The sequence below is a fragment of the Oncorhynchus mykiss genome, chromosome 4 (assembly GCF_013265735.2).
Source record: "Oncorhynchus mykiss isolate Arlee chromosome 4, USDA_OmykA_1.1, whole genome shotgun sequence".
NCBI lineage: Eukaryota > Metazoa > Chordata > Actinopteri > Salmoniformes > Salmonidae > Oncorhynchus > Oncorhynchus mykiss.
In genome coordinates this window covers 44375709-44388054 of record NC_048568.1, presented here as the reverse complement: position 1 = coordinate 44388054, position 12346 = coordinate 44375709, and the positions used below count along the sequence as shown (strand labels likewise).

General features: G+C 47.4%; 1 protein-coding gene across 1 annotated transcript in view; it reads left to right on the top strand.

The window, feature by feature from the left end:
- ddx1 (DEAD (Asp-Glu-Ala-Asp) box helicase 1) overlaps positions 1-12346 on the top strand; it is a 40598-nt gene that overhangs the window by 11562 nt on the left and 16690 nt on the right. The window contains exons 11-16 of the mRNA XM_036976423.1: positions 1668-1744; positions 5088-5202; positions 5784-5922; positions 6045-6105; positions 8510-8608; positions 11018-11107. Of these exons, the coding sequence (XP_036832318.1) occupies positions 1668-1744; positions 5088-5202; positions 5784-5922; positions 6045-6105; positions 8510-8608; positions 11018-11107 (581 nt within the window). The remainder of the gene's footprint in view (positions 1-1667; positions 1745-5087; positions 5203-5783; positions 5923-6044; positions 6106-8509; positions 8609-11017; positions 11108-12346) is intronic.

The window sequence follows — 12346 nt, the reverse complement described above, 5'->3', positions numbered from 1 at the left end:
GTTAGGTGTGCTAGATTAAGTTTGGAGCCACTGGCATTCAGGCCAAAGAGTTCAATCTTGGTTTCATCAGACCAGAGAACCTTGCTTCTCATGATCTGACAGGTCGGGTGCCTTTTGGTAGACTCCAAGAGGGCTGTTATGTTCCTTTTACTGAGGAGTGTCTTCCGTCTGGCCACTCTACCATAAAGGCCTGATTGGTGGAGTGCTGCAGAGATGGTTGTCCTTCTGGAAGGTTCTCCCATTGCCACAGAGGAACTCTAGAGCCTTGTCAAAGTGACCATCTGGTTCTCTGGGTCACCTCCCTGACCAAGGCTCTTGTCCCCTGATTGGTCAGTTTGTCTGTGCAAAAAGAAGTTGTAGGAACATCTCAAGGATGATCAATGGAAACAGGATGCACCTGAGCTCAATTTCAAGTCTCATAGTAAAGGGGTCTGAATACTGATGTAAATGTTTTTTTTCCCCAATATTTTTTAAAATGTAAATTAGGAAAATAATATATGTTGTCACTTTGATTTTGGGCTATCGTGTGTAGATGTCGATGGCTTGTTTTCAAAAAGGAGATATTTTTGGAGATTTTTATTTTCAATTTAAGGGGGAAAAGCCATTCTTCAATCTGAATTGGTTCTCTAGCTGATTGTTACGTGTCACTTCAGGGAGGGGTGTAAATGCTTTAATATTTCATCTGCCCTCTGAATTCATATTCATTATATAAACAGGCCTGTTTTAATTTTGTCTGGCTTGCCGTTCCAAATAGGGCATATGGCAGGGCCACAAGTAAATGACCAAGCTGGGATTTGACTAAACAGTTGATCAGGGTGATTTCTTCACAAATAGACAGGAATTTTCCTTCCTGTGGTAGGAAGATCATATCTATTTTTACTAACTTTCTATTAAAATGGATTGTCGTGATATCGTTTCTTTATTTGGGGATATGACCCAGTCTCGGGACCAGTACCAGTACCAGCCCCATTGAGTGTCTGTCTTGACTCGGTGTCAGACGCTAGGGACTCCAGGCAGGTACTCTCTCATGTACTGACCTGGGCTCTCGCTCTCTCTCATGTACTGACCTGGGCTCTCTCTCTCATGTACTGACCTGGGCTCTCGCTCTCTCTCATGTACTGACCTGGGCTCTCTCTCTCTCTCATGTACTGACCTGGGCTCTCGCTCTCTCTCATGTACTGACCTGGGCTCTCTCTCTCTCTCATGTACTGACCTGGGCTCTCTCTCTCTCTCATGTACTGACCTGGGCTCTCTCTCTCTCTCATGTACTGACCTGGGCTCTCTCTCTCTCTCATGTACTGACCTGGGCTCTCTCTCTCTCTCATGTACTGACCTGGGCTCTCTCTCTCTCTCATGTACTGACCTGGGCTCTCGCTCTCTCTCATGTACTGACCTGGGCTCTCGCTCTCTCTCATGTACTGACCTGGGCTCTCTCTCTCTCTCATGTACTGACCTGGGCTCTCTCTCTCTCTCATGTACTGACCTGGGCTCTCTCTCTCTCTCATGTACTGACCTGGGCTCTCTCTCTCATGTACTGACCTGGGCTCTCGCTCTCTTTCATGTACTGACCTGGGCTCTCGCTCAATCTCTCTCTCTCAGGTACTGACCTGGGCTCTCGCTCTCTTTCATGTACTGACCTGGGCTCTCGCTCTCTCTCTCTCTCTCAGGTACTGACCTGGGCTTGGCGTTTGAGATCCCAGCTCTTCTGAAGAACCAGCCCTTCTTTGCTTCCTGTGTTCTCAAGGTATGACACACACACACACACACACACACACACACACACACACAGTCAAGGTATGACACACACAGTCGCTCTTCACTCACTACCAGTCAAAAGTTTTAGAACATCTTCTCATTTCAAGGGATTTTATTTATTTTTACTATTTTCTATGTTGTAGAATTTGAGAAAGCTTTGTTTGCTCTTGGCAGTCAAGGCAATGGGTGGTTATTTTGAATAATCTCAAATATAAAACATATTTAGATTTGTTTAACACTTTGTTGGTTACTACATGATTCCATCTGTGTTATTTCATAGTTTTGATGTCTTCACTATTATTCTACAATGTAGAAACTAGTAAAAATAAAGAAAACCCCATGAACGAGTAGATGAGTCCAAACTGTTGACTGGTGCTGTGAATCTACTTGAAAATCTATGACAAGACTTCAAAATGGCTGTCTAACAATGATCAACAACCAATTTGGCAGAGCTTGAAGAATTTTATTTTCTAATAATCATGTGCAAATATTAGACTTTAGAGACTTACCCAGAAAGACTCACGGCTGTAATCACAATCGACTATTCAAGGGTGTGAATACTGATGTAAATGAGATTTCTGAGTGTGTGTTTTTTTTTTTTTTAAATACATTTTACAAAAATGTTTATAGTGTTTCACTTTGTCATAATGGGGTTTTGTGTGTAAATGGGAGAAACCTAATCCGATTTGAATTCAGGCTGTAACACAACAACGTAGATAAGTTGGAGTGTTTATTCTTTAGGTGCTGTATATTATACCTTTACAGCATTAATATATCATTAATATGTTTTATATTGTTTTGTAAAAGAACGATAAGCTATACAATTATCTGCATGTATTCATACGTTCCAGACGTGGGGCTCTAACAGACTCACCGTTCAGACGTGGGGCTCTAACAGACTCACCGTTCAGACGTGGGGCTCTAACAGACTCACCGTTCAGACGTGGGGCTCTAACAGACTCACCGTTCAGACGTGGGGCTCTAACAGACTCACCGTTCCGGACGTGGGGCTCTAACAGACGTGCGGCTCTAACAGACTCACCGTTCAGACGTGGGGCTCTAACAGACTCACCGTTCAGACGTGGGGCTCTAACAGACTCACCGTTCAGACGTGGGGCTCTAACAGACTCACCGTTCAGACGTGGGGCTCTAACAGACTCACCGTTCCAGACGTGGGGCTCTAACAGACGTGGGGCTCTAACAGACTCACCGTTCAGGCGTGGGGCTCTAACAGACGTGGGGCTCTAACAGACTCACCGTTCAGACGTGGGGCTCTAACAGACTCACCGTTCAGACGTGGGGCTCTAACAGACTCACCGTTCAGACGTGGGGCTCTAACAGACTCACCGTTCAGACGTGGGGCTCTAACAGACTCACCGTTCAGACGTGGGGCTCTAACAGACTCACCGTTCAGACGTGGGGCTCTAACAGACTCACCGTTCCGGACGTGGGGCTCTAACAGACGTGCGGCTCTAACAGACTCACCGTTCAGACGTGGGGCTCTAACAGACTCACCGTTCAGACGTGGGGCTCTAACAGACTCACCGTTCAGACGTGGGGCTCTAACAGACTCACCGTTCAGACGTGGGGCTCTAACAGACTCACCGTTCAGACGTGGGGCTCTAACAGACTCACCGTTCCAGACGTGGGGCTCTAACAGACTCACCGTTCAGACGTGGGGCTCTAACAGACTCACCGTTCAGACGTGCGGCTCTAACAGACTCACCGTTCAGACGTGGGGCTCTAACAGACTCACCGTTCAGACGTGGGGCTCTAACAGACTCACCGTTCAGGCGTGGGGCTCTAACAGACTCACCGTTCTAGACGTGGGGCTCTAACAGACTCACCGTTCAGACGTGGGGCTCTAACAGACTCACCGTTCCAGACGTGGGGCTCTAACAGACTCACCGTTCAGACGTGGTGCTCTAACAGACTCACCGTTCAGACGTGGGGCTCTAACAGACTCACCGTTCAGACGTGGGGCTCTAACAGACTCACCGTTCAGACGTGGGGCTCTAACAGACTCACCGTTCAGACGTGGGGCTCTAACAGACTCACCGTTCAGACGTGGGGCTCTAACAGACTCACCGTTCCAGGCGTGGGGCTCTAACAGACTCACCGTTCCAGACGTGGGGCTCTAACAGACTCACCGTTCCAGACGTGGGGCTCTAACAGACGTGGGGCTCTAACAGACTCACCGTTCCAGACGTGGGGCTCTAACAGACTCACCGTTCCAGACGTGGGGCTCTAACAGACTCACCGTTCAGACGTGGGGCTCTAACAGACTCACCGTTCCAGACGTGGGGCTCTAACAGACTCACCGTTCCAGACGTGGGGCTCTAACAGACTCACCGTTCCAGACGTGGGGCTCTAACAGACTCACCGTTCAGACGTGGGGCTCTAACAGACTCACCGTTCCAGACGTGGGGCTCTAACAGACTCACCGTTCCAGACGTGGGGCTCTAACAGACTCACCGTTCCAGACGTGGGGCTCTAACAGACTCACCGTTCCAGACGTGGGGCTCTAACAGACTCACCGTTCAGACGTGGGGCTCTAACAGACTCACCGTTCAGACGTGGGGCTCTAACAGACTCACCGTTCAGACGTGGGGCTCTAACAGACTCACCGTTCAGACGTGGGGCTCTAACAGACTCACCGTTCAGACGTGGGGCTCTAACAGACTCACCGTTCAGACGTGGGGCTCTAACAGACTCACCGTTCAGACGTGGGGCTCTAACAGACTCACCGTTCAGACGTGGTGCTCTAACAGACTCACCGTTCCAGACGTGGGGCTCTAACAGACTCACCGTTCCAGACGTGGGGCTCTAACAGACTCACCGTTCCAGACGTGGGGCTCTAACAGACTCACCGTTCAGACGTGGGGCTCTAACAGACTCACCGTTCCAGGCGTGGGGCTCTAACAGACTCACCGTTCCAGACGTGGGGCTCTAACAGACTCACCGTTCAGACGTGGGGCTCTAACAGACTCACCGTTCAGACGTGGGGCTCTAACAGACTCACCGTTCAGACGTGGGGCTCTAACAGACTCACCGTTCAGACGTGGGGCTCTAACAGACTCACCGTTCAGACGTGGGGCTCTAACAGACTCACCGTTCAGACGTGGGGCTCTAACAGACTCACCGTTCAGACGTGGGGCTCTAACAGACTCACCGTTCCAGGCGTGGGGCTCTAACAGACTCACCGTTCAGACGTGGGGCTCTAACAGACGTGGGGCTCTAACAGACTCACCGTTCAGACGTGGGGCTCTAACAGACTCACCGTTCCAGGCGTGGGGCTCTAACAGACGTTCTCTCTTCTCTCCATCTGACAGAATGCAGAGCTGAAGTTTAACTTTGGGGGGGAGGAGTTTAAGAATCCTCCCAAGACTGGCTTCGTAGCGGTGGACCAAGCTTCGGAGGGACATGTGGTCAAATCCAGCCAGACAGGTAGGTCCAGCCAGACAGGTAGGTGTGGTCAAATCCAGCCAGACAGGTAGATCCAGCTAGATAGGTAGGAGGTGTGGTCATATACAGCCAGACAGGTAGAGGGTATGGTTAAATCCAGTCAGACAGGTAGGGGTTGTGGTTAAATCCAGCCAGACAGGTAGGGGTTGTGGTTAAATCCAGCCAGTAAGGGTAGGGGGTGTGGTCAAGCCCAGCCAGTAAGGGTAGGGGGTGTGGTCAAGCCCAGCCAGTAAGGGTAGGGGGTGTGGTCAAGCCCAGCCAGATGGGTAGGGGGTGTGGTCAAGCCCAGCCAGACGGGTAGGGGGTGTGGTCAAGCCCAGCCAGACAAGTAGGGGGTGTGGTCAGGCCCAGCCAGACGGGTAGGGGGTGTGGTCAAGCCCAGCCAGACGGGTAGGGGGGTGTGGTCAAGCCCAGCCAGACACATGAGAAACTAACCAATGAATACTGTTTAGCCACTAATACCTCAACAACCCCGCCCCCTTTAGACACCGTCCTGAATACTCCAACGAGACTTTCTCCCTTTCTGCTTCCTTGGTAGTTGAATGTGTCTCTCTCTGACGCAGGCAGTGTTAAGGTGTCGGAGGTGAAGGCTGCTTCCTGTGGTCCCAAAGCTCTGATCGTCGAACCGTCTAAAGAGCTTGCTGAACAGACCCTCAACAACGTTAACCAGTGTAAGAGATATGTGGACAATCCCAAGCTCAGGTACGGTACATACCTCTCTGTCTGTCTTTCTCTCTCTTTGTCTCTCGGTCTCTCTCTCGCTCTTTGTCTCTCTCTGTCTCTGTGTGTGTGTCTAATTACGCGGTATGTGTGTGTCATTCCAGAGATCTTCTGATCATCGGAGGTGTTCCTGCTAGAGACCAGCTGGCTGTACTGGAACAAGGGGTAGGTTGGAACAAGCTATATGGAATTGTTTTAAGAAGGTCAAAGGCAGAGTTGTAAAGAAAGAGCCATCTCTCAGACTGGCCAATAAAAAGAAAAGATTAAGATGGACAAAAGAACAGACACTGGACAGAGGAACTCTGTCTAGGAGGTCAGCATCCTGGAGTCGCCTCTTCACTGTTGACGTTGAGCCTGGTGTTTTGCGGGTACTATTCAATGAACCTGCCAGTTGAGGACTTGTGAGGCGTCTGTTTCTCAAACTATGTACTTGTCCAATGTACTTGTCCTCTTGCTCAGTTGTGCACCGGGGCCTCCCACTCCTCTTTCTATTCTGGTTAGAGCCAGTTTGCGCTGTTCTGTGAAGGGAGTAGTACACAGCGTTGTACCAGATCTTCAGTTTCTTGACATTTTCTCACATTGAATAGCCTTGATTTCTCAGAACAAAAATAGACTGACGAGTTTCAGAAGAAAGTTCTTTGTTTCTGGCCATTTTGAGCCTGTAATCGAACCCACAAATGCTGATGCTCCAGATACTCAACTAGTCTAAAGAAGGCCAGTTTTACTGCTTCTTTAATCAGAACAACAGTTTTCAGCTGTGCTAACATAATTTCAAAAGGGTTTTCTAATGATCAATTAGCCTTTTAAAATGATAAACTTGGATTAGCTAACACAACGTGCCATTGGTACACAGGAGTGATGGTTGCTGATAATGGGCCTCTGTACACCTATGTAGATATTCCATAAAAAATCAGCCGTTTCCAGCTACAATAGTCATTTACAACATGAACAATGTCTACACTGTGTTTCTGATCAATTTGATGTTATTTTAATGGACAAAAAAGGTGTTTTTCTTTAAAAACAGGGACATTTCAGTGACATTTAGAGCTTATGAATGTGTATTTTTGCCAGTAAACATACTTCCATTCATTTCAACTGATACCTGGGGACCTTCAGACCAGTGTTGTGAGGCCTGTGGGCTGGCCTGGAGCAGAACATGTTCGCGTGAAAAGTTAGAGACTCAGAGGGGTCATATTAGTGTGGACTGTTAGGACACGACAGACAGAAGTTGACAGATCGACTGTACCGACCTCAGACGAGTCCCGGGGACTCTTGTGCGAGTCGTCGAGCAAAACAAGAGAAAACCGTCAATTTCGTGAGAGTCGAATCTTTCCATTAGAGGGGTAGCTTGTAGGCCAAACCGTTCAGACTATTTTGTGTGAAGAATGGTTTTTGGAACGTCTCCTGGTCTGATAAACGGCTGTGACTGCAGATACGGAAGTGCGACAGAGATGCAGTGGATTGAGGCGAATGAAATGCAACAAAACAACAACTAATCTCCTAGTTTAAACTGACACATTTTTTACAGGGATTTTTTTTCCCTCTGGATTATGCTAATTAGGTTTCCTCGGGGCGCTGACATCGACCTTGGGGGATAACAATTTATGAAGGAGGCAAAACGCTGTATCATTTCCTGGTTAATAAAATGGCCGTTTCACTAAAGCAGGTCCAGTGTAGAGAATCGTTGTACCATCTAAACCACTGGGAAGTGTATTTTTCAGAACCCGCAGTATAGTCTTTTCATTGTTTGACGCTGGTGTACAAACATATTTAAAGTCAAAGAAGCAAAACTTCAACGTAATAACGGGAAACATAGACATTTCACACAGAACAGATCTACAGCTCCTTAGACTTGCTTTCAATGAGTGGCAGATCTATAACTCACATTTCTGTTATGATTGTTTCATATCTGCAAAGTAGTTAAAACGCTGTCAGTTCCACTTCAAGTAGTTGTATAATATTTCTCCACCTGGCTCTTTCTCTCCGCTCCTTTCTTCCTCTCCTCTCCTTTCTTCCTCTCCTCTCCTTTCTTCCTCTCCTCTCCTTTCTTCCTCTCCTTTCTTCCTCTCCTTTCTTCCTCTCCTTTCTTCCTCTCCTTTCTTCCTCTCCTTTCTTCCTCTCCTTTCTCCTTTCTTCCTCTCCTTTCTTCCTCTCCTTTCTTCCTCTCCTCTCCTTTCTTCCTCTCCTTTCCTTTCTTCCTCTCCCTCCTCTCCTTTCCGCTCCTCTTCTTTTCTCTCCTTTCCTTTCTCTCCTTTCTTCCTCTCCTTTCTTCCTCTCCTTTCTTCCTCTCCTTTCTTCCTCTCCTTTCTTCCTCTCCTTTCTTCCTCTCCTTTCTTCCTTTCCTCTCCTCTCCTTTCTTCCTTTCCTCTCATTTCCTCTCCTTTTCTCTCCTTTCCTCCTTCCTTCCTTTCCTCTCCTTCCTTCCTTTCCTCTCCTTCCTTCCTTTCCTCTCCTTTCTTCCTCTCCTTTCTTCCTCTCCTCTCCTTTCCTCTCCTTCCTTCCTCTCCCTCCTCTCCTTTCCTCTCCTTTCTTCCTCTCCTCTCCTTTCCTCCTCTCCTCTCCCGCCCAGGTGGACATCGTGGTTGGAACACCAGGTCGTCTCGATGACCTCATCTCTACGGGGAAACTCACCTTGTCTCAAGTCCGCTTCCTGGTCCTAGATGAGTGTGTATGTACCTGTCTGACTGTCAATGTACCTGTCTGACTGTCAATGTACCTGTCTGACTGTCAGTTGTCTGGTCCTGGATGAGTGTCTGTCTGACTGTCAGGTGTCTGGTCCTGGATGAGTGTCTGTCTGACTGTCAGGTGTCTGGTCCTGGATGAGTGTCTGTCTGACTGTCAGGTGTCTGGTCCTGGATGAGTGTCTGTCTGACTGTCAGGTGTCTGGTCCTGGATGAGTGTCTGTCTGACTGTCAGGTGTCTGGTCTTGGATGAGTGTCTGTCTGACTGTCAGGTGTCTGGTCCTGGATGAGTGTCTGTCTGACTGTCAGGTGTCTGGTCCTGGATGAGTGTCTGTCTGACTGTCAGGTGTCTGGTCCTGGATGAGTGTCTGTCTGACTGTCAGGTGTCTGGTCTTGGATGAGTGTCTGTCTGACTGTCAGGTGTCTGGTCCTGGATGAGTGTCTGTCTGACTGTCAGGTGTCTGGTCCTGGATGAGTGTCTGTCTGACTGTCAGGTGTCTGGTCTTGGATGAGTGTCTGTCTGACTGTCAGGTGTCTGGTCCTGGATGAGTGTCTGTCTGACTGTCAGGTGTCTGGTCCTGGATGCGTGTCTGTCTGACTGTCAGGTGTCTGGTCCTGGATGCGTGTCTGTCTGACTGTCAGGTGTCTGGTCCTGGATGAGTGTCTGTCTGACTGTCAGGTGTCTGGTCCTGGATGAGTGTCTGTCTGACTGTCAGGTGTCTGGTCCTGGATGAGTGTCTGTCTGACTGTCAGGTGTCTGGTCCTGGATGAGTGTCTGTCTGACTGTCAGGTGTCTGGTCCAGGATGAGTGTAATTCCCCTTTAGTTGCACGTTTAGAACGAGGAAGGTGTCAGTCTGACCATGTTTATTGTAGACCTACTGCAGCATGTCATGGCAGAGTTTGCAGAAGTAGGGCCACCCAAACCCAATTGATGCAAATAATCAGGATATCTTTGTCAGGTAAGCCGACACTGCAGTTAACGGTTCATTCAGAAGGTTAGCATTAGCACGGCTAACTGGCTACATATTGAAGTTAGCCGACGCTGCGGTTAACGGTTCATTCAGAAGGTTAGCATTAGCACGGCTAACTGGCTACATATCGAGGTAAGCCGACGCTGCGGTTAACGGTTCATTCAGAAGGTTAGCATTAGCACGGCTAACTGGCTACATATTGAAGTTAGCCGACGCTGCGGTTAAACGCTTCATTCAGAAGGTTAGCATTAGCACGGCTAACTGGCTACATATCGAGGTTAGCCGACGCTGCGGTTAACGGTTCATTCAGAAGGTTAGCATTAGCACGGCTAACTGGCTACATATCGAGGTAAGCCGACGCTGCGGTTAACGGTTCATTCAGAAGGTTAGCATTAGCACGGCTAACTGGCTACATATCGAGGTAAGCCGACGCTGCGGTTAACGGTTCATTCAGAAGGTTAGTATTAGCACGGCTAACTGGCTACATATCGAGGTAAGCCGACGCTGCGGTTAACGGTTCATTCAGAAGGTTAGCATTAGCATATATATATATTATATGTAATATTGCTGGAAATTATTTGGCAGATAGCTGTTATGTTTGTCTTTTGTAAGCCAATAGTGGCTAACCAGGGGTTCAGACATACTGCATACTTCTGGGATAATGTGGCTTTGATTGGATAGAAACCAGGAGCTTGTTAATGACGGTTTTGTGATGGAACAGATTTTAGAAAATCAATTCATCTTTCAGAATTACTTTGTGAGTTACTGGTTGGTGGGATGGGAGACACTGTCAGCTGGCGATCTACCCGTTGGAGGACCCCCTGGTTCCAGACCCCCCCCCCTTCAGACAGACACTAGGGGTCTAACACAGTAATATATAGGTTCAGACAGACACTAGGGGTCTAACACAGTAATATATAGGTTCAGACAGACACTAGGGGTCTAACATTTACAGGGGGGGGGTCTGGAACCAGGGGGTCCTCCAACGGGTAGATCGCCAGCTGACAGTGTCTCCCATCCCACCAACCAGTAACTCACAAAGTAATTCTGAAAGATGAATTGATTTTCTAAAATCTGTTCCATCACAAAACCGTCATTAACAAGCTCCTGGTTTCTATCCAATCAAAGCCACATTATCCCAGAAGTATGCAGTATGTCTGAACCCCTGGTTAGCCACTATTGGCTTACAAAAGACAAACATAACAGCTATCTGCCAAATAATTTCCAGCAATATTACATATAATATATATATATGCTAATGCTAACCTTCTGAATGAACCGTTAACTGCAGTGTCGGCTTACCTGACAAAGATATCCTGATTATTTGCATCAATTGGGTTTGGGTGGCCCCCCTAGCGTTGGGCCCTTTGTCCAGTGTGTAACCTGTATAGTGTAATATATATAGTATGTTGTCTCCTCTCCAGGATGGTCTCCTAACTGCCGGCTACACCGACTTTATCATGAGAATCTACAACCAGATTCCTCAAGTCACCTCGGACGGCAAGAGACTTCAGGTACGCTACCCCTAGTGTCTGTCTGAACCTATATATTACTATGTTAGACCCCTAGTGTCTGTCTGAACCTATATATTACTCTGTTATACCCCTAGTGTCTGTCTGAACCTATATATTACTGTTAGACCCCTAGTGTCTGTCTGAACCTATATATTACTGTGTTAGACCCCTAGTGTCTGTCTGGACCTATATATTACTGTGTTAGACCCCTAGTGTCTGTCTGAACCTATATATTACTGTGTTAGACCCCTAGTGTCTGTCTGGACCTATATATTACTGTGTTATACCCCTAGTGTCTGTCTGGACCTATATATTACTGTGTTAGACCCCTAGTGTCTGTCTGGACCTATATATTACTGTGTTATACCCCTAGTGTCTGTCTGAACCTATATATTACTCTGTTAGACCCCTAGTGTCTGTCTGAACCTATATATTACTGTGTTAGACCCCTAGTGTCTGTCTGGACCTATATATTACTGTGTTATACCCCTAGTGTCTGTCTGGACCTATATATTACTGTGTTAGACCCCTAGTGTCTGTCTGGACCTATATATTACTCTGTTAGACCCCTAGTGTCTGTCTGAACCTATATATTACTGTGTTAGACCCCTAGTGTCTGTCTGGACCTATATATTACTCTGTTATACCCCTAGTGTCTGTCTGAACCTATATATTACTGTGTTAGACCCCTAGTGTCTGTCTGAACCTATATATTACTGTGTTAGACCCCTAGTGTCTGTCTGAACCTATATATTACTCTGTTAGACCCCTAGTGTCTGTCTGAACCTATATATTACTGTGTTAGACCCCTAGTGTCTGTCTGGACCTATATATTACTCTGTTAGACCCCTAGTGTCTGTCTGAACCTATATATTACTGTGTTAGACCCCTAGTGTCTGTCTGAACCTATATATTACTCTGTTAGACCCCTAGTGTCTGTCTGGACCTATATATTACTGTGTTAGACCCCTAGTGTCTGTCTGAACCTATATATTACTCTGTTAGACCCCTAGTGTCTGTCTGAACCTATATATTACTGTGTTAGACCCCTAGTGTCTGTCTGGACCTATATATTACTCTGTTATACCCCTAGTGTCTGTCTGAACCTATATATTACTGTGTTAGACCCCTAGTGTCTGTCTGAACCTATATATTACTGTGTTAGACCCCTAGTGTCTGTCTGAACCTATATATTACTGTGTTAGACCCCTAGTGTCTGTCTGGACCTATATATTACTC